The sequence below is a fragment of the Ziziphus jujuba genome, chromosome 4 (genome assembly GCF_031755915.1).
Source record: "Ziziphus jujuba cultivar Dongzao chromosome 4, ASM3175591v1".
NCBI lineage: Eukaryota > Viridiplantae > Streptophyta > Magnoliopsida > Rosales > Rhamnaceae > Ziziphus > Ziziphus jujuba.
The window spans coordinates 10,049,215-10,072,015 of NC_083382.1; the positions used below are offsets into that span (position 1 = coordinate 10,049,215).

Sequence of the window (22,801 nt, forward strand, 5' to 3'; positions counted from 1 at the left end):
GGACCTGTCCTCCCTCATACTCTTTATAGGACTGAAAGACATCAAGAACAGGACACATATGAAATGAGCATCCTGAGTCTAGAACCCATTCTGACTTATTTTGCTCACTGTCACAACAAGTACCCCCCCAGAATCTTCATTAGAAGAAACAACAGCAAGATCACCATTTTCATAGTTCTTGCTTTTATCATCTCTCTTTTTCTTATAACAAAACTTCATAATATGGCCTTCTTTCTTATAGTAGTAACATTTTCGACCCCTTGTTCTAGACTTAGATCTAGAGTGGTCTCAGCTCTTCCCCCTAAAGTCAATATTTCCATAATTCCTAGTGGCACTTCTACCCCGAGCACTAAGCCCTTCACTCTTTGACTCAGACTTTAATTCTATATCCCTGGACTTTAAGGAACTGACCACTATATCCAAAGACAGAGAATTATGACCATACTTGATGGCATTCTTGACATCTCTAAAAGACTCAAGCAGAGAATTTAACAAAATTATAGCATTATGTTCATCACTGAACGTAACTTTAAAATTAGCCAGATCCAAAATTATTCGATTAAACATGTCAAGATTAGAGTCTAAATCCTTAGAAGTATCCATTTTAAAGCCAAAGAATTGTTCTAGTAACAAAATTCGATCTGGAAGAGACCTTACCAAATAAAGCTGTTCTAGTTTGTTCCACATCTGAGAGATAGTTGTTATCTCGTCCACCTTCCTGAGAACACTGTTCGAGAGATGCAGGATGATTGTACTCAAAGCAATCTTGTCCATCTCCAATCTCTTGTCCTCTGGAAGATCGGTAAAGAATGACCCGTCAATGGCTTTAGCAACTTTCATATGCACGAGGACTGCCCTCATCTTCTTCCTCCATAATAGAAAATCCCCTTTGCCATTAAAGATCTCCACCTTTATTTTAGAAGCCATTGTTAAATCTTCAAGAAACCCAAGATTCTAAGAGTAGAATCTTTCTAAACACATTCAGAAGATTCAAGAAGGCAAGCTCTGATACCACTTGTTGTGGAATTCAGAGAACTAAGAACAAAAACAGCAAAGAACACATAACTCGATTTAATGAGGTTCGGCCAAAGAATGCCTACGTCCTCGTGCTCAGGTTCTCTGAGCTTCTACTATTTTATTATCTGTTGAGGAGATTATAAGCTTGCAGGTTCTACAATGGCGATTCACATAGAGAACACCTAAGAAAGACCAACCCGTTAGCCCCTTTTACACCCTCTCTCAGATTATTCACAAAGTTTCATAAAGAAACTTCAATTACCCTTACAAAACTCTTTCAGGAATTGAAACAACAAAGACATAACAAATCTCTCTCTCACAAACCTAGAAAAACAACTCACAAAGAAGGTTCTGCAACTTTGAATTTTCTACTTTCTACGAAGAAGAAGAAGAAGTAGTTAAAATCTGGTGTATATTAAATAGCCTTTTAACTCCCTGTTATAACCAACCTAACCACTGCACCTGCATTGCACGTGTTTCAGTTAATTAAAACAAACTTCAAAACGTTGTCGTTCCCTTTTGAAGTACTTAAAGCCATCAAAGAAACGCTGCCATTCCATCCTCTTCTTTCTTTATCTGAGAGCACCATGAGTTAGTTTTAGTTATCAAGTCTCTGTAGCATTTTCATGAAAGCAAGTGCCTCACCAAACTATCAAAATCTTTGGATGAAGAACCATTGGAACTGGCTTTTTCCCCCAGTTTTTTTTACTCCATGACATTGCTTTTCATGTTCTTAGCTTTCTTTTAACTCTCTAACTAGGTTTTCTATTTCCTTTTTCTTCACTTCATTATCAAATCTTCAATCCGATATCCCTCATTCCTTACATGAATTTCGATAGTAATTCGTAGGTTGGTCATTGGAACATCAGAAGACAAACTCTCAATGGTTGAATTCGAAGCACTATGTGTCAAGAATCCTCCAGTTGAAGGGTGATTAAGAACTTTCTCTTGTGGACACCAACTAGCAATTAGGTCTCTTTCTTTGGTCTTAGTCCATAAATTCAGGTGGTTAAATGGCTGATTTATCAATAACCAAGTCTGGGCTAATTATCCACACAACAAGGTGGTTGCTATTTGCAAGTCAAAAAGCAAACTCCACAAGTTGTTGCGGCGACAACACCGTTGTGCTTCCAAAATTCGCATACAAACCGAATTTGGCACCTCGGTATCAAGCCTTTGGAGGCACTCACTTTTTTCCTTGCGAAGGCCGTATTTAAGCTTCATAGGGTCTTCTTATTTGCCATTTAGAAGTTGGAGAGGGCCAATATTCACAAATGAGTGGGGATAGTGTTGGAAAAATTACACAGGAGGAAGAAATATATGTTAACAACAAACATAAATTATTAATAAACAACAAATAAATAAACATAATTAATTAAATTATAGCCTATAAATAATGAATTAAGGCATGGATTAATGTATTGTTTTTAAGGAAGTTACACTTTCTTCTACACTAATTAACAATCTTCTCCAAAAAATATGACAATTTTCCAGGAATTTTAAATTGCAGTAATAAAACTTCTTACGAATTATTTTAGCATACTAAAATATATACTAAAATAATATATAGATGAATAGAATATATTTTTTACTGCCTCTAGCAATACACAAAAAATATTTGAAGCAAGAATTATTATTAAAGCATGAAAAACTTGTATGTTCTCAAAAAAGTAAAACAACTCTTATTTATAAATTTACAAAAATAAACGTTTTTTTGAATTCTATCCAAGTAACATGGATGATAAAAAGCAAGTATATAACAAATATAATATTAATATAACTTTTGGTTAAACTAACGTTATAAAATAAACAATAAGTGAGAGTTTGACTTGGAAACTAAACTTTCCAACGTATAAAATATAACATATTATTATAAAATTATAATTTTTAAATAAAAATATAACAGATAGAGCATCCAAAACATCTTTATCCAATACATAGAAGGTTAGGAATATAATTGCTGTAGCTTTATGAGCTCCATTAGTTGCTTCCAAGGAAAAATTAAAAAGAAGTCTCTTTTCAAATAACACCCAATCATAAAAAGTCTAAACAAAAGAAGTCTCTCCTTTCAAATAACACCCAATCAAAAAAAAATCTAAAAACATGAAATTCCTTTTTGTTTTCCTACTAGGAAAGATAAACCAAAGATGTAAGATTTCTATAGAATTTCCGACTCTTGCCGTAAAAGTAACGTTGGCGATCTTATATATATATATATATATATACACATTGTCTCGCTGAACAAACTATTAAACGAATCACAGCAGAAAGGAAAAAATAATAATAATATAATAATACCGAGAAGAAGATTTGTAGGAGGATCAAGAGGAAGAAGAAGGTCAATCAACAAAAGAATTCGAAGAAAAGTTAATATCGGCGGAAGAGAGACATGGATCCGGGTCTTTGTGCAAATGGGTGTGGGTTTTATGGATCTGCAGAGAAAAGAAACTTGTGCTCCAAGTGCTACTCAATTTTTCTCAAAGACCACACGATTTCTAAATCAAAAGCAAACATTGATCTCCAACAAGAAAACGACAACACGAAACAGCCATTAATAATTCTGAAGGAAAACAATGATCAAGTCAGAGCTCATGATAATTCAGAGAAACAAACATGTGGTGATATAAAGAGGTGCAAGACCTGCAACAAGAAAGTGGGTCTGACCGGATTCAAGTGCCGCTGTGGCGATGTTTTCTGCAGCCGCCATCGATTCCCGGAACAACACGCTTGCAAAGTCGATTACAAGTCGGCCGGCCGGCAAATTTTGGCCAAACAAAATCCGGTTTGCAAGGCTGATAAGTTGGACTACAGGGTTTAATAAGTTTGTTTATTAGGGTGATATATGGGGTTGTCTTCTATTGGCATGCAATTTAATTTGTTTGTATTCATTCACCAAAAAAATTTAATTTGTCTATATTGTATATAGTACTATTTTTAAAAGAAAATATTGTGTAATTTCAGAATAATATGAAATTCCCAAATACATAGCTATAACAAAATAATTTCCTCTATTTTGAATTTTTGTTTTGTTTTCTTATTTATTTATTTATTTATATTTTTGTAATCACGCCCCTAATTTTTAGATTATAAAAATTATTGTAATCTTGAGCGATAAACTGTTCCCCCCCAAAAAAAAAAAAAAAGGACCCTTGACCAATAAATAAATATAATATCTAAATAAATAGTCTCTTTTTTTTTTTAAGATATCAAGTAAAAGAAATTAAACTAAAAAAATTTAAAAAATATTAAAATAATAAGGAGATGATAAAATTTAGATTCCATAAAAAACTTATTAGCTAAATTTGAATTTTCCCAGCGTATTTTACAACATGTCTCAAATTGTTCCTTGTATGTTAAAAAAGGATCATAAATTATTTCATTTTATTTTTCTTTGTTACTTTTATTTAAAAAAAAAAAAAAACAAAAACAACAATTAAAGTCCATGTTTAAAAACCGCTGCAAGTAAAAATTAATTTTCTTAAGGCCATAGTAAATTATTATTTTATTTTATATCCAAAATTATGACACCGACTTTTGAAATATTATATTGTTTGTAACTCCAATAAACTTGATCAAAATAGTTGTAAATTTACTCTCATATAAAGTAATGAAAACTGTGAATGATTAATATCTTCAAATTCATTTCGTCAATTACATATTTAGATTTAACTGATAAATTTTATCAAAAAAGAAAAACCCCTTAATGAGAAAAACAATATATATATATATATATATATATATTTTTTTTTTTTTCAAAAAAATAACAATATGAGAATTTTTTATTTTTTATTTTTAAATAATTTAGTGGTTTGCTGAAGAAGCTCTCCTTTCTTTTTGTTTGTGTTGAATGAAATGCCAAATCGAAAGGCGGGAAAAAAATGGTGGGGAGGAGGGAAACCCAGGGGTAAAATCGAGAATTCGAAATCAAAATCAATAACACAACAGCACTCTTCGCCCTCTCCTCCGGTGTGTACTACGCGCCGAGACAGAAAAACATGAAGATCGAAGCCAAAAAATCCTTCATCGAAATCCAAGATGACGACGACGACGACGACGACGACTTCCTTTCTCAGGTGGCGGCGGTCGAGGCCCACGCGCTTGCCAACAAGCGCCGGAAAGTCACGCTGTCCCAAAATGCCGCCGTTCCTAATTCCCGGGCGAATCATATTCAGGCCAAAGACGACGCCATGGTCGACGGTTTGTACACAGCGGCTCTCAAAGGAAACAAAACCCTCAACTTGCAGAGCACGAGCTCTCATCCTGGAAGAAGAGTCAAGGTTGTTGCCACCGAAAACGACAACGTTTTTGGCGGTGACCATCGATCAAACGATGGCAATTCGTGCTTCAAATGCGGCAAAGTGGGACACTGGGCCCGCGATTGCGATGCTACCGGAGGAGGAGGAGGGCAGTTTGGTAATTATGTTGGTGACCCGTCGATTCCTGAGAAAACTTGTCCCTGTGGATCAGGGACCTGTTTGGTTCTGACCGCAAATACCGAGAAGAATAGGGGTCGGAAGTTTTACAAATGCCCCATTCGACAGGTTCATTACTCGTTTTCCAGTTCCCAGAATCACCCATACCCAATCAACCTACTTAGCTAGTAACTTTGTAGATTCTTTTGAGTATTTTTCTATACCAATGTTTTGCTTTTCCGTGCATGTTTCTGGCAAAATTGGACTTTTTCATGTTTGATAATTCATAAATAAGCTCCAAAGAAACAACCCAAATAACCGAATATGAATATCATAAAATGAACTATATGTTAGCAAGAAGTTTTGGGTTATGAACAATTTCATGGATGGATGCCTCGTTTGTATTTGTTTGGACAGGAAAATGGGGGTTGTGGCTTCTTTGAGTGGGTTGACAATGCTTCTGGAGCCAATTTCATGGCCGGTGGTGAGGCCCAAAACAATTATGCATCTGATTCTTCCTACCCTGATCTTCAATGCCCCTGTGGTGCTGGTTTTTGCCTCATCTTAACGGCAAAAACAGGCAAAAATGCTGGCCAGCAATTCTATCGGTGTCCTTTAAGCCAGGTAATAGTGATATATTTATTGAAGCTAAGGTTCTCATTCAGTTTCATGTGCATATGATGCTGTTAACCTTAAAACACTTGCATTGTTTTACCGAAAGGTTTTTCCATGTTGGAAGTGTTTTTTTTCATATGCAGTCTTCTCTTTTGTCTATGTGGGTATAAATATTTCTTTGTCGGTTTAAGTAATTTTTGTGACTTCAAAATCAGAGTCACTACACTCTTCAGTGACTTGCACAGTGAAAGAGCTGCTGGGTTGCTTCTAGTTAGCAACTACTTAAGTCGTAGTCAGATTGGTTAATTATCGCAAGAACATGAGCTTCTTGCTTTTTCATGACGTTGTTTGTTGTTGGCCGTTACCAAACAAGTATGGAGATTATAGTTTTGATGTGAATAGATAGAAGGTCTGAATATACTCATGTGAAGGGGAATGGAGGGGATATACTGACGAATTGATTGTGTGAATCGTATAGGAGACAACAGTAATGACATACAAAGCATCTTTCTTTGAAAATCAAAGTGAATTCTATTAACTATGAAGAAGAGCTTACCAACTGAAGAAGTACATACCAACTTCCAAAAAACACATGGATGAAAAAGCATTTATAATTTCTTTGTCAGTATCATCCTTCTCAAGCTGAACAGAAAATGTAGCGATTCTTTTAGTTGCATCATGAAGCTTTGCAACTAGGAGAGAAGAATATTTGATAACTATGGAGATTATGACCTGAGAAACGTAATGTTTTGGATAAAATGGATCACAAAATTCTGCTCTTTTTAGTCACCCCTCACTTGGTAATTGTTAGCTGTTAGATCATTTCAATAATCTTGCCAACGGATCTCAAGTGATATCTCAAATAAACTTTTGTGTAAGAGGATTGGGTATAAGAGTTCTTGCAGAACTACTAAAAGCAGTATGTAGTTCACATATGATTTAGAAGAAAACAAAAACAAAACGCAAATGAAAATGAAATGAAAAAGTGAAGGTAAATTTGGAAGGTTAGAAGCTACAATTTGGAAAAATAAACATTTCTTTGCTGAATTCTGTGTCAACTTGCGACTTGGATTTAAAAATAAGTGTGTGATTTTCAGTTAGATTGGTACTACTTCCTGATGCAAACAAATGTTTTCTGAGAATAATGCTTTGTTTTCTTGCCTTCTGCCCCCTTATCCCCTCAAACTTAATAAAGATGAAAGGAACTCTGCTACTGCTAGTATGTACATTTTATTGATAACTATACCTGAATGGAGCATAAATCTTTGCTTGGTTATCAATTTTCTTACCGTATAGGGAGGTTCATGCAATTTCTTCAAGTGGTGCAATGAGTCTACTGCATCAGCTGGTCTTCCCGTCAGTGCCTCTAAGGTCCATTATAATAATGCAAGTGATGAAAAAAACAAAAGCTACAGTGTTAGAACTGGTTCTTCCTGTTTCAAATGTGGAAAGGAAGGGCACTGGGCGAAAGACTGTTCCATCCCTTCAATTAATTCTTCTACTGGGTTCGGAGGAAGGTCTGTTTCATTAGGAACATGTTCCAAATGTGGCAAGCCTGGTCACTGGGCAAGGGACTGTTCTTTTTGCTAGTCTCAGAAATTTGTGGTTTCTCTTCTTAGCCCTTTAATCAAGAAATTTGAAAGAAATACTTTGAACTCATTGGCCTGAGAACATATTTACATACTAATACCTTATTAGGCTTTGATGAAACTAACCTAGGTTTTTTGTATATATTCGGTCGGTCAGTTCCATCTGAATTTTGTTTTGCAAGTGCTGCATCCATGGTTTGATTTGTGCAAATATTCATGTCAAATTTGTGTATAAGGTGGGAAAGTTCTTTTGCATTCTAATTTTAATTCATATAACATTCCAGGCACGTTAAAGGGATTGCTAGCTTTTTCTTTCTTACTTGCTTTCTTTTCAAAAATCCTTTTTTTTCCCCGTAAGGGATAATTCCCCATACCTTTCTATACCTACCCATTCATTGAGAACAATTCATATGGCAAACATATTTTCTTAAGTTACAGAAGTATTTTCAACAAAATCGAAAATGAAGTACAACCAAACCACAGCAAAAATTTTTGGTTAATTTCTAACTTTATTCATGAATACAGGCAATCTTCAGTAAAAGATCCATGGGCTCCAAAATATTGCAGAGAAGGAAGCAACTGATGGACACAAATTTCTCTGTTTTTCATTTGGATATATATTTTTTATTTTCTTGAAGACGCTTAGGGTCGGAACTTGCATGCTAATTTCAACTCTTCTGGTGGTTTATCACCTGCAAATCCACTGTCCACCCATCTGGAATAACCCCCTTCCATATTATTCACATGCTCAAAACCCTGCATGCAATTTTCTCATTTCTCAAAGCTTTTTTCTCCAAAAATTCATGGGAAAGCAAAGTTTAAAACTGGAAAGCGAAATTCACAATATTTGAAATCAGAAAGACCTCTGGCTGCAAGTAATGAAGGGTAAGGACGGGGGTAAACTCAGAAGAAACTTACAGCATTGAGAAGATCCACACAAGCACGAAGTGCTCTGCCTCCACTGTTGCAACCCTTTGAAAATATCAAAACAACATTTTCATCATATAAATCCCATTCCTTTCAAATCACATCCACAGCAAGAACGATTATTTATTATTATTATTATTTATTTATTTATTTATTTTGAAATGTATTACCACAACGAGGTGTTCTTCCTTCTTGCAAATTGAGGAAACTTGTTCGAGAAATTCTGGGTTTTTCACTCTCCCTGTTTATGTCAAAACCCAAAAAGCAAATTCATGATTCATATTCTGGTAGCTTTTAGTATTTGTAAACCGTGAAATCTGAAAAACCACTTATATATATATGTTGTATTTATATAAGAAACTTTTTTTTTTTTTTTTTCCAGAAACTTATGACATTGTAACAAAGAATATCAGATAAAACTGCATATAATACCTTCTTGGGTGATGAACATGTAAGGAACGTTTAAAGCATTTTCAATGTGACTCTTGTTGAACTCCTCAACTGACCTGTTTTAGTTAAAGCTGTGGGTTAAAAAATTTGGCATTTTGTTTTACTTTCTGCAATCTTGCTACTCATTGTTTGATCAGTAAATTTATATATATACACCAGTTGTGGTTTGTATAACTTTTTTTTTTTTTGAAACAGTGATTTTGTTACTAAAACTGTCTCTGCACACTAAAATTGAGAAAAAATAAAAATAATAATAATAATAATAAGGTTTACCTGACATCCAAATAACGGTAATTTGATGAAGTGAGAAGACCTTTTGCAGTATAAACATCGATAGTTACAACATCTTCAGGCCTATAAACATATGAATAAAATTGTTAATTAAAATATTGTGCAAAATCTCTTTTAATAAGAACAAAAATTGATCAGAATCTTACTTATTGGTGGCAGCCATTGACAAACAGAGTTTATAGCGCTTGCTTTTGTTCCGTCTTCGACTTGGTTTTGCCTCAAGAATACAGAGGAGGAGATGATACTCCAACCAAAAATTGACAAGGAGTTCATATAAATGGATTTGATAGACATGATTAAACTATAATTGAACCAATGGTTGACATTTAAAAGCTATAAATCAATAGTTGACCTTTATTTACAATAATCCCTAGATTATTTCTTACACATAATTTGTTTATACAAATTTGATTCCTTGCCATTTACTTTGATTACTTATATATATGTGTGTGTGTGTGTGTGTGTGTGTGAGTCGGCTGCTTAGTCATCAAAGATTAATTTTTAAGGAAATTAAAAACTGACATATATATATATATATATATATATGTGTGTGTGTGTGTGTGTGTAAGACTAAGAATATGAGATGATTTTTCAAAACCCAGAAATTACGCTATTGGTATTTTGTCAAAGCTCTCGAGGAGAGATAGATAACATTTTTTTCTAATTCTTTTGTACTCCTTTCAACGTCAACAAATTTTAGTTCTGTTCAAGCAAGCAAGGCAAGTTTAATTGATTAGCTAGTCGCCTCCAAATAGTTGGCCCCCTATATGCTTCATCCGCAAACTACATGTTGACTGCGGTTAGAGATAATAAATTAAAATTGGTAGTAAAATAAATCAATAAATAAAATAATGATAGTCGTCCCTTTATATGTTTCATCCCTTTAAATAAATTAGTAATGAGGCCTAACACTGTAGCAAAATTGTACAACTGACGATAATACTATGAGGAACAGTTGACCAACAACGCTTAGAAGAATAGGTTGGTCGTTGCCCATATCCAGCCACCTATTTTAACAAAGCCCTATATATATATATATATATATATATATACTGGGTACTGGGGTTTGGACCAAGTAATGTACTACTAACTAGTGGCCAAATTCATGCATAAAAACTAAAGAATTTCATTAGATATTATATTATATATTCTTAATGATCCGGTAGTTGGTAGTTGCTAGCACATCATGATTTTGTGATTGTTACGTTTTAGCAAACAGGCAGGCCAAATGCAAGAGGAAGAGAGTCAATGGCTTTGGCAGTCACCCAAAAAATAAAATAAAATATTATTGCAAAAACAAAATAAATGATTTTTCGTCGACAAACACGAGGTTGGATGCATTGGCACCAAATAAACGGGAGAATTAGGCAAGAGGACTTTTCACTTACATTTTGTTTGATTAATAATATTATAAGTTATCAACTATGGGCAAATAATACTAATAGCATAGCATTGACTTCAATATCTACATCTCTTAATTATTATGAATACATGAATATAATATATGTGATTCGATCCAGCGAAAACAATAATAATAATAATAATATATGAGAGGAAAGGGCTTGGTTGCTTCTAAGCAAAAAGAAAAAGCATTAGTGTATATGCCTTCGTATTGCCTTTTTCCTTAATTCTCTTCATCATTTCTATTCATCAATTTCTAATCGATCATGGAATTCAAATGCGAGAGGTTGAGGAGTTTCCCTCTGATCAATCTCTCTCTCATTCGTAAGGTACCTCTCTCTCTCTCTCTCTCTCTCTCTCTCTCTCTCTCTCACTCACTTATAATTTAACATATGCAAGTTTTTCACTTTTTAAGGCACGAAAGTTTTTCACTTTTCAAGGCACTAATAAAAAATCACTACTAGAATCGCGTTGATAACTGACGCAATAAATGTGTCGCACAAAATAAATAACGACGTATCGCACGGTGTCGCCTAACGTCTTGTCGTTAAATCTATAAGACAACAAGCGACACATTATAAGAGTCGCCTATCTTTGAGTTTTTAGCGACTCATATTTACTTTTAGCGACGCATTAATAGAGTCGTTTATTTAGCGATGCATTAATAGAGTTGACTATTTAGAGACGCATTATTAGTGTCGCCTATTTAGCGACGCATTAAAAGAGTTTACTATTTAGCGACGCATTCGTAGAGTCGTCTATTTAGTGACGCATTAATAAAGTGACTATTTAGCGACGCATTAATAGAGTCGCCTATTTAGCGACGCATTAATAGAGTTGACTATTTAGCGACGCATTAGTAGAATTGCCTATTTAGAGACGCATTAATAGAGTCGCCTATTTAACGACGGATCGACACTTTTAGCGACGCATTATTTCTTAATGCGTCGCCCCTTCTTTTTTTTTTTTAATTTTTTTAAATTTTGTGAAAAGTGATTAAAATAGTAAAAATATAAAAATAATTAAAATACAAAAAAATGAAAACTAGCTTCATCCAAAATAAATAGAATACAAAAATTTTAAATAAATATTTTGTCATAACAAATTAATTATCAAATAAATTAAATATCATCTCATTGATATATTTTTACATAATTTGTAAGCTATTGTATTTTTCATAACAAATTTAATATTAATTAAACTTCCATGAATGCATATTCATTGAGATGGAAGTTGACCTCTTGTTGACGATATTACATCCTCATACTGCATATGGAAACATTAAAAAAGTTATTAGCACTTATGCAAAATAAATAATATATTAATCATTATTAAATTTGTAATTTAGTATAAATGAAAATTTAAAAAATATTACCATTGTTCTTAAGATTTGACGAATCATATTTCTCTCCTCACAGTCATTACAAACATAGTCACTCTCACATTCATCCTCATTATCATTTTCATCGACACTTGGCAACTATATGACAAATGGATTGTGAGCCATCTTTGTATCTCCAAGAACATCTTCTTCAACAACCGTACGATGTTGTGGTGAAGTTAAAACAATAGACCATCTTGATTCAAGTTAATCTTCAACACAAAATACTTGTTGAACTTAGCAAAATAATGTCAAGCAATATCACAAACATAATTTCTAAAAAAGCAAGATTAATAAAACCCAATGAACCTAAGCTGCAGTTAAAATGAAAAAAAAAAAAAAAAAACAACACACCTCATGTCAAGAAAAAAGAAACTCACCTAAACGATGGAGATAAAGAAAGAAGAAAACCAAAAAATCACGAGGGCGACAAAGAGAAATCTAGCTTCTCGGCCGACGACAATGCAGGCAAATGAAAAATGAAACCTGGAATATCTCACTCTTCAAGTCTCTCTTAGATTGCTTCCAAATCTAATATCGATTAGGTGGTGTACTTGATGTAGTTTTAAAAAAGAAAAAATGGATTTAAAGGAGCGCGTAAAAATTTAAAAACGCACCAAAAATTTTCAAAAAATGGCAAGAACGCGCCTTTTCTCCCAATTGCATTTTTTTTCTTTGATTAAGATTTTTATTTTTCAACTACAAATAAAAACTGAAAATATTTCTTAAAAATGCGAATCAAAATATCGAAGATTGCTGTTTATTTTTCTGTTTTTCAAGTACACCTTTATTCTTTATAAAATTTGCATGTCTTTCAAAATTTTTGTTTTTGTTAATTGAGAGAATAGGATTTGTATTCTCTTCAAGAAGGATCGCCTGTGATGTGGTGATTTCTTGAGAGTGTAGGAGGTCTTGGGTTCAATTCTTGTTATGGTCCTATTTTGATTTTATTTTTTTTAAATGCTTAAACAAAAAAATTGAAAAAAAAAAAAGGAACAGGCGACGCATTTGTTGAGGAATGCGTCGCCTATTCTTGTATTTGGCGACGCAATGTTTCAATAATGCGTCGCCTAACACTATATTAACCAATTTTTGCTGTATTAGTACATATAAGTGATTTGGCCTAGTGGTGTAGTGATTTCTTGAGAGTGTAGGAGGTTCTGGGTTCAATTCTTATTATGGTCCTATTTTGATTTTATTTTTTTTAAATGAAAAAAAAAAGAACAGGCGACGCATTTGTTGACTGTTCTTGTATTTGGCGACGCATTGTTTCAACAATGCGTCGCCTAACACTATATTAACCAATTTTTGCTGTATTAGTACATATAAGTGATTTGGCCTAGTGGTGTGGTGATTTCTTGAGAGTGTAAGAGGTCTTGGGTTCAATTCTTGTTATGGTCCTATTTTGATAATTCTTGTTATGGTCCTATTTTGATTTTATTTTTTTTAAATGTTTAAACAAAAAAATTGAAAAAAAAAAAGAACAGGCGAAGCATTTGTTGAGGAATACGTCGCCTGTTCTTGTTTTTGGCGACGCATTGTTTCAATAATGCGTCGCCTAACACTATATTAGCCAATTTTTGCTGTATTAGCACATATAAGTGATTTGGCCTAGTGGTGTGGTGATTTCCTGAGAGTATATGAGGTCCTGGGTTCAATTCTTGTTATGGTCTTATTTTGATTTTATTTTTTTTAAATGTTTAAACAAAAAAATTGAAAAAAAAAAAAGAACAGGAGACGCATTTGTTGAGGAATGCGTCGCCTGTTCTTGTATTTGGCGACGCATTGTTTCAACAATGCGTCGCCTAACACTATATTAACCAATATTTGCTGTATTAGTACATATAAGCGATTTGGCCTAGTGGTGTGGTGATTTCTTGAGAGTGTAGGAGGTCCTGGTTCAATTCTTGTTATAGTCCTATTTTGATTTTAATTTTTTTAAATGTTTAAACAAAAAAATTGAAAAAAAAAAAAAAAAAAAACAGGCGAACGCATTTGTTGAGGAATGCGTCGCCTATTCTTGTATTTGGCGACGTATTGTTTATTAACCAATTTTTGCTGTATTAGTATATATATGTAATTTGGCCTAGTGGTGTAGTGATTTCTTGAGAATGTAGGAGGTCTTGGGTTCAATTCTTCTTATGGTCCTATTTTGATTTTATTTTTTTTAAATGAAAAAAAAAAAGAACATTGTATTTGGCGACGCATTGTTTCAATAATGCGTCACCTAACACTATATTAACCAATTTTTGCTTTATTAGTACATATAAGCGATTTGGCCTAGTGGTGTGGTGATTTCTTGAGAGTGTAGGAGGTCCTGGTTCAATTCTTGTTATGGTCCTATTTTGATTTTATTTTTTTTAAATGTTTAAACAAAAAAATTGAAAAAAAAAAAAGAACAGGCGACGCATTTGTTGAGGAATACGTCGCCTGTTCTTGTATGTGGCGACGCATTGTTTCAATAATGTGTCGCCTAACACTATATTAGCCAATTTTTGTTGCTGTATTAGTACATATAAGCGATTTGGCCTAGTGGTGTGGTGATTTCTTGAGAGTGTAGGAGGTCCTGGGTTCAATTCTTTTTATGGTCCTATTTTGATTTTATTTTTTTTAAATGTTTAAACAAAAAAATTGAAAAAAAAAAAGAACAGGCGACGCATTTGTTGAGGAATACGTCGCCTGTTCTTGTATGTGGCAACGCATTGTTTCAATAATGCGTCGCCTAACACTATATTAGCCAATTTTTGATGTATTAGCACATATAAGTGATTTGGCCTAGTGGTGTGGTGATTTCCTGAGAGTGTATGAGGTCTTGGGTTCAATTCTTGTTATGGTCCTATTTTGATTTTATTTTTTTTAAATATTTAAACAAAAAAATTGAAAACAAAAAAAAAAGAACAGGTGACGCATTTGCGTTGCCTAACACTATATTAACCAATTTTTGCTTTATTAGTACATATAAGCGATTTGGCCTAGTGGTGTGGTGATTTCTTGAGAGTGTAGGAGGTCTTGGGTTCAATTCTTGTTATGGTCCTATTTTGATTTTATTTTTTTTAAATGTTTAAACAAAAAAATTGAAAAAAAAAAAAAAGAACAGGCGACGCATTTGTTGAGGAATGCGTCGCCTATTCTTGTATTTGGCGACGCATTGTTTCAATAATACGTCGCCTAACACTATATTAGACAATTTTTGCTGTATTAGTACATATAAGTGATTTGGCCTAGTGGTGTGGTGATTTCTTGAGAGTGTAGGAGGTTCTGGGTTCAATTCTTGTTATACAAATGCGTCGCCTGTTCTTGTATTTGGCGACACATTGTTTCAATAATGCGTCGCCTAACACTATATTAACCAATTTTTGCTGTATTAATACGTATAAGTGATTTGGCCTAGTGGTGTGGTGATTTCTTGAGAGTGTAGGAGGTCCTGGGTTCAATTCTTGTTATAGTCCTATTTTGATTTTTTTTTAAATGTTTAAACAAAAAAATTGAAAAAAAAGAAAAAAGAACAGGCGACGTATTTTTTTTTTTTAAATGTTTAAACAAAAAAATTGAAAAAAAAAAAAAGAACAGGCGACGTATTTGTTGAGGAATGCGTCGCCTGTTCTTGTATTTGGCGACGCATTGTTTGAATAATGCGTCGCCTAACACTATATTAACCAATTTTTGCTGTATTAATACATATAAGTGATTTGGCCTAGTGGTGTGGTGATTTCTTGAGAGTGTAGGAGGTCCTGGGTTCAATTCTTTTTATGGTCTTTTTGATTTTTTTTTTTAAATGTTTAAACAAAAAAATTGGAAAAAAAAAAAAAGAACAGGCGACGCATTTTTTGAAGAATGGGTCGCCTGTTCTTGTATTTGGCGACGCATTGTTTCAATAATGCGTCGCCTAACACTATATTAACCAATTTTTGCTGTATCAGTATATATAAGTCATTTGGCCTAGTGGTGCGGTGATTTCTTGAGAATGTAGGAGGTTCTGGGTTCAATTCTTGTTATGGTCCTATTTTAATTTTATTTTTTTTTAAATGTTTGAATAAAAAAATTGAAAAAAAAAGAATAGGCGACGCATTTGTTGAAGAATGCGTCGCCTGTTCTTGTATTTGGCGACGCATTCTTTAAGTAATTGGTCGCCTAACATTATATTAAGTAGTTTTTGTTGCATTTGTACATACAAGTTATTTGAGTTGATGGTGTGGTGATTTCTTGAGAGTGTAAGAGGGTCTGGGTTAAATTCTTGTTATGGTCCTATTTTGATTTTATTAAAAAATAAAAAAAAAATAGTGAAGAGAGAACAGGCGACGCACAATCTTATTGGTGCGTCGCTTGTTAACTATATATATATATATATAAAAACCTCAATTTTGGTGCACTAATATTTTTATTGATTGTTATTATTAAAATAAAATTATATTGATTAAAAGATCTAAGAAAAATTAAGTGAAAAGAGAACAGGCGACGCACAATCTTACTAGTGGGTCGCCTGTTACACGTATAACAAAAAAAAAAAAAAAAACCAATCTCAGTTATGTTGCTCTAATATCTTTATGGGTTATTTGTTGTTAAATTAAAATTAGATTAATTAAAAGAACTAAAAAAAAAAAGTGGAGGAGAGAACAGGCGACGCACAATCTATATAGTACGTCGTATATTTATTGAATTTTTACTGACTCATTAACCTCAGAGTCGCGGTTTTGTTTTTTCAGACGTGTTTGTTTCGTAGCGTCGCTAAATAAGTGCCGCTAGATATCAATTTTCGCGTAGTGAATTTATCCTCCCTCCAAAGAAAAAAAAAAAAAAAAGATACGAATTTAATACCTATCTATTTGGGATGGATGCATTTAACACTTTAACTTGGTGCTTCTCAATACAATCTTCTTTACCTTAAAAAACATAAATAAATAAAAATTATTCACAAAAAATATGAGCTGAAAAAGTTGAAAAATTGTAAAAGTTACCTCATAAAATTTTACTTGTTTCATTTAATTTGTCTATGAAGAAGTGAGGTTCAAAAGTCATACATTAAATTTGTGCAAAACAAATATAACTATATATATTTGAATGCCATTAAAAGTATCATAAATAGTAACGCTTAGTATAACAGAATTATATTTTATATCTATACGTATGTGTGTGTATATATATTTATATATGCCAAAATCTAGCTATGACCTTCAAAAATTAAATTTTTTCATTCAAACTCTCAGCATTTGCATGTATATGGCAGCTTGGAGCAGAATTTGTAGGTACATTCATCATGGTGTTTTCGGCAGTAGCAGCACCCATTGTGAACCAAAAGCACAATGGAGCAGAAACCCTGATTGGCAATGCAACAGCCGCGGGTCTGGCAGTGATGGTGGTGATATTATCCACCGGACACATCTCCGGAGCACACCTAAACCCGTCTGGCATTCGCTTCGTTCCGGCACTTCCCGTGGTCGCAGGTTCCGGCTTACATAGCAGTCCAGGTTTCGGCATCCATCTCCGCATCTTTCGCTCTCAAAGCTGTTTTTCATCCTTTCATGTCAGGTGGAGTTACTGTTCCAACCGTAAGCTATGGCCAAGCTTTTTCTCTAGAGTTCGTAATCACCTTCATTCTCATGTTCACCATCACAGCCGTCGCCACTGACACACGTGCGGTAATATATGCTCATGCACTAATATTATCAATCACAATCACATCTATCAATTTTTTTTTTTCTTTCTTTTTTTGGGATAAGATATCAATCTATATTTCTTTTAAGCAACTGAGTTATGTCAAATTGATTGTCCCTTCTTCTTTTTTTTTTTTTTTTTTTTTTTTTTTTTTGGGTTGTTTGGGCGTTATATTTAGATTGATCACCTAATACTTATGCATGTAGATAATTTTTTATGGACTATATATTCTGGAATTACAATTTAAAAAAAATTATATATCTATATTATATATATCCTATAAAAGAAAAAAAGTGAGTACCACGTGTCATTATATTATCATTTTAATTCTCTTCAAAATTATCTTCTTCCTTTTTTAATTAAATTTATATATCTATATTTATGATTTTACCTTTTATAGTTGTATCCAAATATTTATAAAATTAATTCTTGTTTTGAAATAAATTTAAAAATATATATATTTTTTAAAAATATCGATAACCATGTATTGAACACAACAAAATAATGATACATTATTATACTCATGAAATTGCAAACTCATTCTATTATAATAGTATAATATTTTTATTGTATTATATATGTTTTCTTATTTTTACATATAATAGATTTCAGTTTAGGAATGAAGGAATAAAAAATATTTTTTTGTTATTATAATATTTTTATGACATAAAATGTATTTGTATATATATTGTTTGCTTAATTAAACATATGTTAAATATTTTTACATATATAAATATTGTTATGAAAATTAATAAAGATATCTTTTTATTTAAACATAAAAAATATAATATAATTGTTAAACATAACAAAGTAAGATTTATTTTTATATATAATAGATTTACTTTTAGGGATGAAAAAAAAAATGTTTATTATTATAATATTATATATCATAAATATATTTGCATATATATTGTTCCTTAATTAAACTTATTTTAAATATTTTTAGATATACAAATATGGTTATATAGAAATTTATAAGGATATCTTTTTATTTGGATATAAAAAAACATAATAATATAAATAACAATTGTTAAACATAGTAAAATAAGATTTATATTCAAAACAAATTACTTAATTTTATTTTATTTACCAATTAATATATATTTTTATTATTATATTATAATATTATATAATTGATTGAAAAAGTATGAGATTTTTAACCTTTTATGGTTGTATAAAAAATATATATAAAATAAATTTTTGTTTTGAAAAAATTTAAAATAGACATACACTTTTTTTTATTAATATTGATAACAATATATATATATATATATATATATATATTGACACGTGCCATTACATGAATATTTAAGTTTCCCTCCAAAAATATTTAAAAAAATCATTAATTATTACTAGGTTGTCAAACAGTTATAATGAAATTTTATCATATCAAATATGTATATATTTAATTTTATTTATTTTTGGTAAAATTGACTGTAAAATTAATAGAATGAATGTTTGATTATGAATATTTTATATAGAAAATCGATTGATATTGTATATATTTGATTTTATTTAGTCTTGGTAAAATTGATTGTGAAAATAATGGAATAAATATTTGATTATAGACATTCCATATAGAAAATCAATTGATATATATATATATATAATATTTTATATAACAATTATTATGATAAGATTATTTATAATCATTTAGGTAAGCATTATATGAAAAATAATAAAGATATACATAATTTTTCCATTAAGAGTTACATGATTTAAATTTGAATTTCACCTGTGAAAAAAATTAAATAGGTAAATATTTTTTAGTTTGAATTCCATAAATAATTTAGCTTATAAAGTAAAAATATGTTTATAAGATAAATAATAATAATAATAACAATAATAATTAAATTATATTATGTGTATTTAATATATAGAAATTAATTGTTTACCATGAATAAAAAAATATATTTGAATTTGACTTAAATTATATAAATATATTTGAATTTAAATTTTATAGATGAAAAAAATTAGATATGAAAATTCCATAAAAGAAAAAAAAATTATATAGGTAACATTCTTGAATTTGAATTGTATAATTGAATAGTATTATATGTAAAGGTCAAATTTATAATTCTTAACAAATTTTTATAATATCGATTAAAATAAAAATCCAAATATACTTATTAACAATAAAATTTTTAAATAAATTTTCAAATATAATTAATTATTATAAATTATTTTTAAAATTATTTATTATGATTACATATACCGTACATCGCATAATGATGGATGCTAGTATATATATATATATATATATAGTTTTGGCTTTGAAAAAAATGAAAGTAATTAATTTGTCTTACCTTGTTATCTTCATCTCAATTTAACAATTTCACTCTAAGGAAATATCGTTTAAGTGGTTAATTAATTAAAATCAAAAAATAAATATATTTAATGTTGGAATTGTTTATATATTATTTAATGAATTAGGAATTATATATTGCTTTTTTTTTTTTTTTTGGGTTTGATAAACTATTTTCGTATTGCTTGATAATTATTCAAAATTAATTTGTTAGACTTCAAATTAAGCACATGATTTTTTCTGTAACTATCCCATAAAAATATACTTTTTATAGTATACATGATTCTGATTGATATCTTCGACAGGTAGGGGAACTGGCGGGTATAGCAATTGGAGCTACAGTTTTGCTTAACATTCTGGTGGCAGGGTAAGTGACTTTTGTTTTTTTTTTCCAAACTGTATTTCGTCTTTCTCAACCTTAAAGATTTTATAGTTTAGACTTTTAATTTTTTTTCTCAATCTTTTTAGTTTACTGCAATATGGCTTTGCTTGATTTTTGATTGCATGGCTTAACAATCAATCTCATATTATTGACATTAAATTATATTTATTTTTAAATTAGAAAGTACTAAAATACAAAATTTAAAAGGAAACAATTGAGATTAAAACTACATTAATATTAAATAAGAAAATACCAAAAAAAAACTGTTTTTTCAAAATCATTTTAAAACTTTACAATTTAATATATTTTAATTTGTGATTTGATATAATTTAATATGTCATGTGACGCACAAAATGGTTAATTTTTGTAAGTCAAAGGTAAAAAAAATCCAAGTTGTAACAAATTAAGAAAATTAGGATCTAAATTAGTAAATCAAAAAATTAAAAGCCAATTTCAAAACTCTCAAAATTAAGCAATTAATATTTTTTTCCCTACAATTTTCTTGCTTAAATTTGTTTGTGAAGGATTTAAACTTATTGGAATTTTATTAGGAACACAACTGGGGGTTCAATGAATCCAGTGAGAAGCCTGGGTCCAGCAATAGCAGCTGGGAATTATAAAGGATTGTGGATATACATTGTGGCTCCAACTCTTGGGGCTTTAGCCGGTACAGCTGCCTACACAGCAGTCAAACTCCCTCAAAAACATCCCAACCTCCAGGTTTCAAATGCTTCTGCAACTTCCTCCAATTATTCCACTACCATATCACTCTAATTAATATTATATTCTTTATATTTTCATGGTTTTTTTTTTAATTTTTTGTTTTTAGTTTTTTATTTTTTCTTTTCTTTTTATGTTGCAATAATAAAGATTCAAATTTAAAATCATTGTCTAAAAGGCTGTCTTGCATTTATATTCATGCTTTTAGAATTAGAAAAGTAATGTCTTTATTATATGCATTTTTAATATATGTAGGTTCGTGATGAGCCTGATGATGGGGGTGATTTGTGAACTCTTGCCCTACAACGTACAAATAGTACTAGTCATCTGATAAGCAACTCAAGAGAGAGCCTCTTAATTTCCATTTCACTAAGGTAATTCCATGACCATCTTCACTAGGTTTTATGATTATTATTATTATTATTATTAAAGTATAGAAAGATTATTATCTTATTGATGATGTGTGTAAATATATATATATATATATATATATATATATATAAATAAATATCTGGTGATGTTATTAATTAATTGATTGATTGCAGGTCACATAATAAGATGATCAGCTGGTGATAATTGATGTGCTAAGGGGAATCTGTTTGTCCTACTGTAGAAAGCATAAATTTAACCTTCAGATTCTGAGTCCGATCACGTAAAGAGATATATTAAAAAGAAAATTTTCTGTCCTCTAATTTGACATATGTTACTTTTCTCTTGCTCTGATTCCTTTATTTTTTGTAGCTTATTTGCTTAATAATCATGAAAAGTTTTGGCCCAAAAAAAAAAAATTATAATCATGAAAAGTAAAGGACATGTACTAGTTAAAATTTTTTAAAACCATATTTTTTGCTTGAATGTAATAATTGTCTTAATTTATGAAGTCGATTTTTCGATTGCAAAAGCTTATTCATCAGACTCTGCTACTTTAAGTCTCTAAACAAGAGTAAAAACTATATCATCACCATGCCCTTCCAGATCGATCTGACAAGAACCTCATAAATATAAGTAAATATGTAAAGAAATTAGTGACACCAAAAATACAGTTGTTTTCAATTGGTTGTAAGTGTTAATTAAAGGATCAATTATGTATACACGAGGGGATCCATGCATATCGATAAACTAATAATATACTAATTACATTAGGAAATAGTAAATAATCTAGACTATTTCTTAAGTTGATTTAAATTGTTGTATAAAAATAATATACATATATATATATATATATATATATATATATTATATGTAAAGAAAAACATGAAATGAATGCATAATAAAGCGAACAAATCAGGCATGCAGACCACACCACCATCCCACAAAGTTCGAAAATTGTGCAAAAAACCATGACTATATATCATCATAGCCATGCCGTTCAGGTAAACCCATCAATTATATTCTGAGCCATGCACTATCCAAATTATTCTTTCCGAGACAAACCAAGGGGAATTTGGCCCAATACCCTCATAGGGACGAGGTTAACGATTTTTGCCCTCTCATTTGATATCTTTTTTTTTTCTACCCTTCAATATCTATTTTAACCTTAAAACAAAAATAAAAAATTACTTACATATCCTGTTATATTTTAAACAAAACAAAAATCTACTTTTTCTTAACAAAGTTGTTTTTACACGAATACACACAAATACAAAAAACCAAAGTTGC

At 31.0% G+C, this 22,801-nt stretch overlaps 4 protein-coding genes across 5 annotated transcripts; 3 read left to right on the forward strand and 1 right to left on the reverse strand.

Moving 5' to 3' along the window:
• The first annotated feature begins 3,241 nt into the window (after positions 1 to 3,241).
• LOC107405257 (putative zinc finger A20 and AN1 domain-containing stress-associated protein 8) lies at positions 3,242 to 4,014 on the forward strand. The gene has a single exon (XM_016012287.4). The coding sequence runs from the start codon at positions 3,407 to 3,409 to the stop codon at positions 3,833 to 3,835; it is 429 nt and encodes a 142-aa protein (XP_015867773.2). The 5' UTR covers positions 3,242 to 3,406; the 3' UTR covers positions 3,836 to 4,014.
• Positions 4,015 to 4,824: 810 nt separating this feature from the next.
• On the forward strand, positions 4,825 to 8,714 carry LOC107405261 (uncharacterized). Of its 2 annotated transcripts, none has more exons than XM_016012292.4 (3): positions 4,825 to 5,558; positions 5,847 to 6,053; positions 8,159 to 8,714. In XM_016012292.4, the coding sequence occupies exons 1-3, from the start codon at positions 5,013 to 5,015 to the stop codon at positions 8,267 to 8,269; spliced, it is 864 nt and encodes a 287-aa protein (XP_015867778.2). In that variant the 5' UTR covers positions 4,825 to 5,012; the 3' UTR covers positions 8,270 to 8,714. The 2 variants fall into 2 exon arrangements, with proteins under 2 accessions (XP_015867778.2, XP_015867777.2); XM_016012291.4 differs by lacking the exon at positions 8,159 to 8,714 and adding an exon at positions 7,341 to 7,952 and having other exon boundaries at positions 4,827 to 5,558.
• Positions 8,258 to 9,568, reverse strand: LOC107405258 (protein HIGH ARSENIC CONTENT 1, mitochondrial). The gene is made up of 6 exons (XM_016012288.4): positions 9,448 to 9,568; positions 9,284 to 9,364; positions 8,993 to 9,066; positions 8,731 to 8,801; positions 8,552 to 8,605; positions 8,258 to 8,389 (listed from the first exon to the last, which is right to left on the reverse strand). The coding sequence occupies exons 1-6, from the start codon at positions 9,462 to 9,464 to the stop codon at positions 8,276 to 8,278; spliced, it is 411 nt and encodes a 136-aa protein (XP_015867774.1). The 5' UTR covers positions 9,465 to 9,568; the 3' UTR covers positions 8,258 to 8,275.
• Positions 9,569 to 10,968: 1,400 nt separating this feature from the next.
• On the forward strand, positions 10,969 to 21,433 carry LOC107405259 (probable aquaporin NIP5-1). The gene is given in 6 exon segments (XM_016012289.2): positions 10,969 to 11,031; positions 17,308 to 17,486; positions 17,488 to 17,719; positions 20,346 to 20,407; positions 20,974 to 21,142; positions 21,398 to 21,433. Coding segments are annotated over 6 exon segments (741 nt in total).
• The last annotated feature ends 1,368 nt before the right edge of the window (positions 21,434 to 22,801 follow it).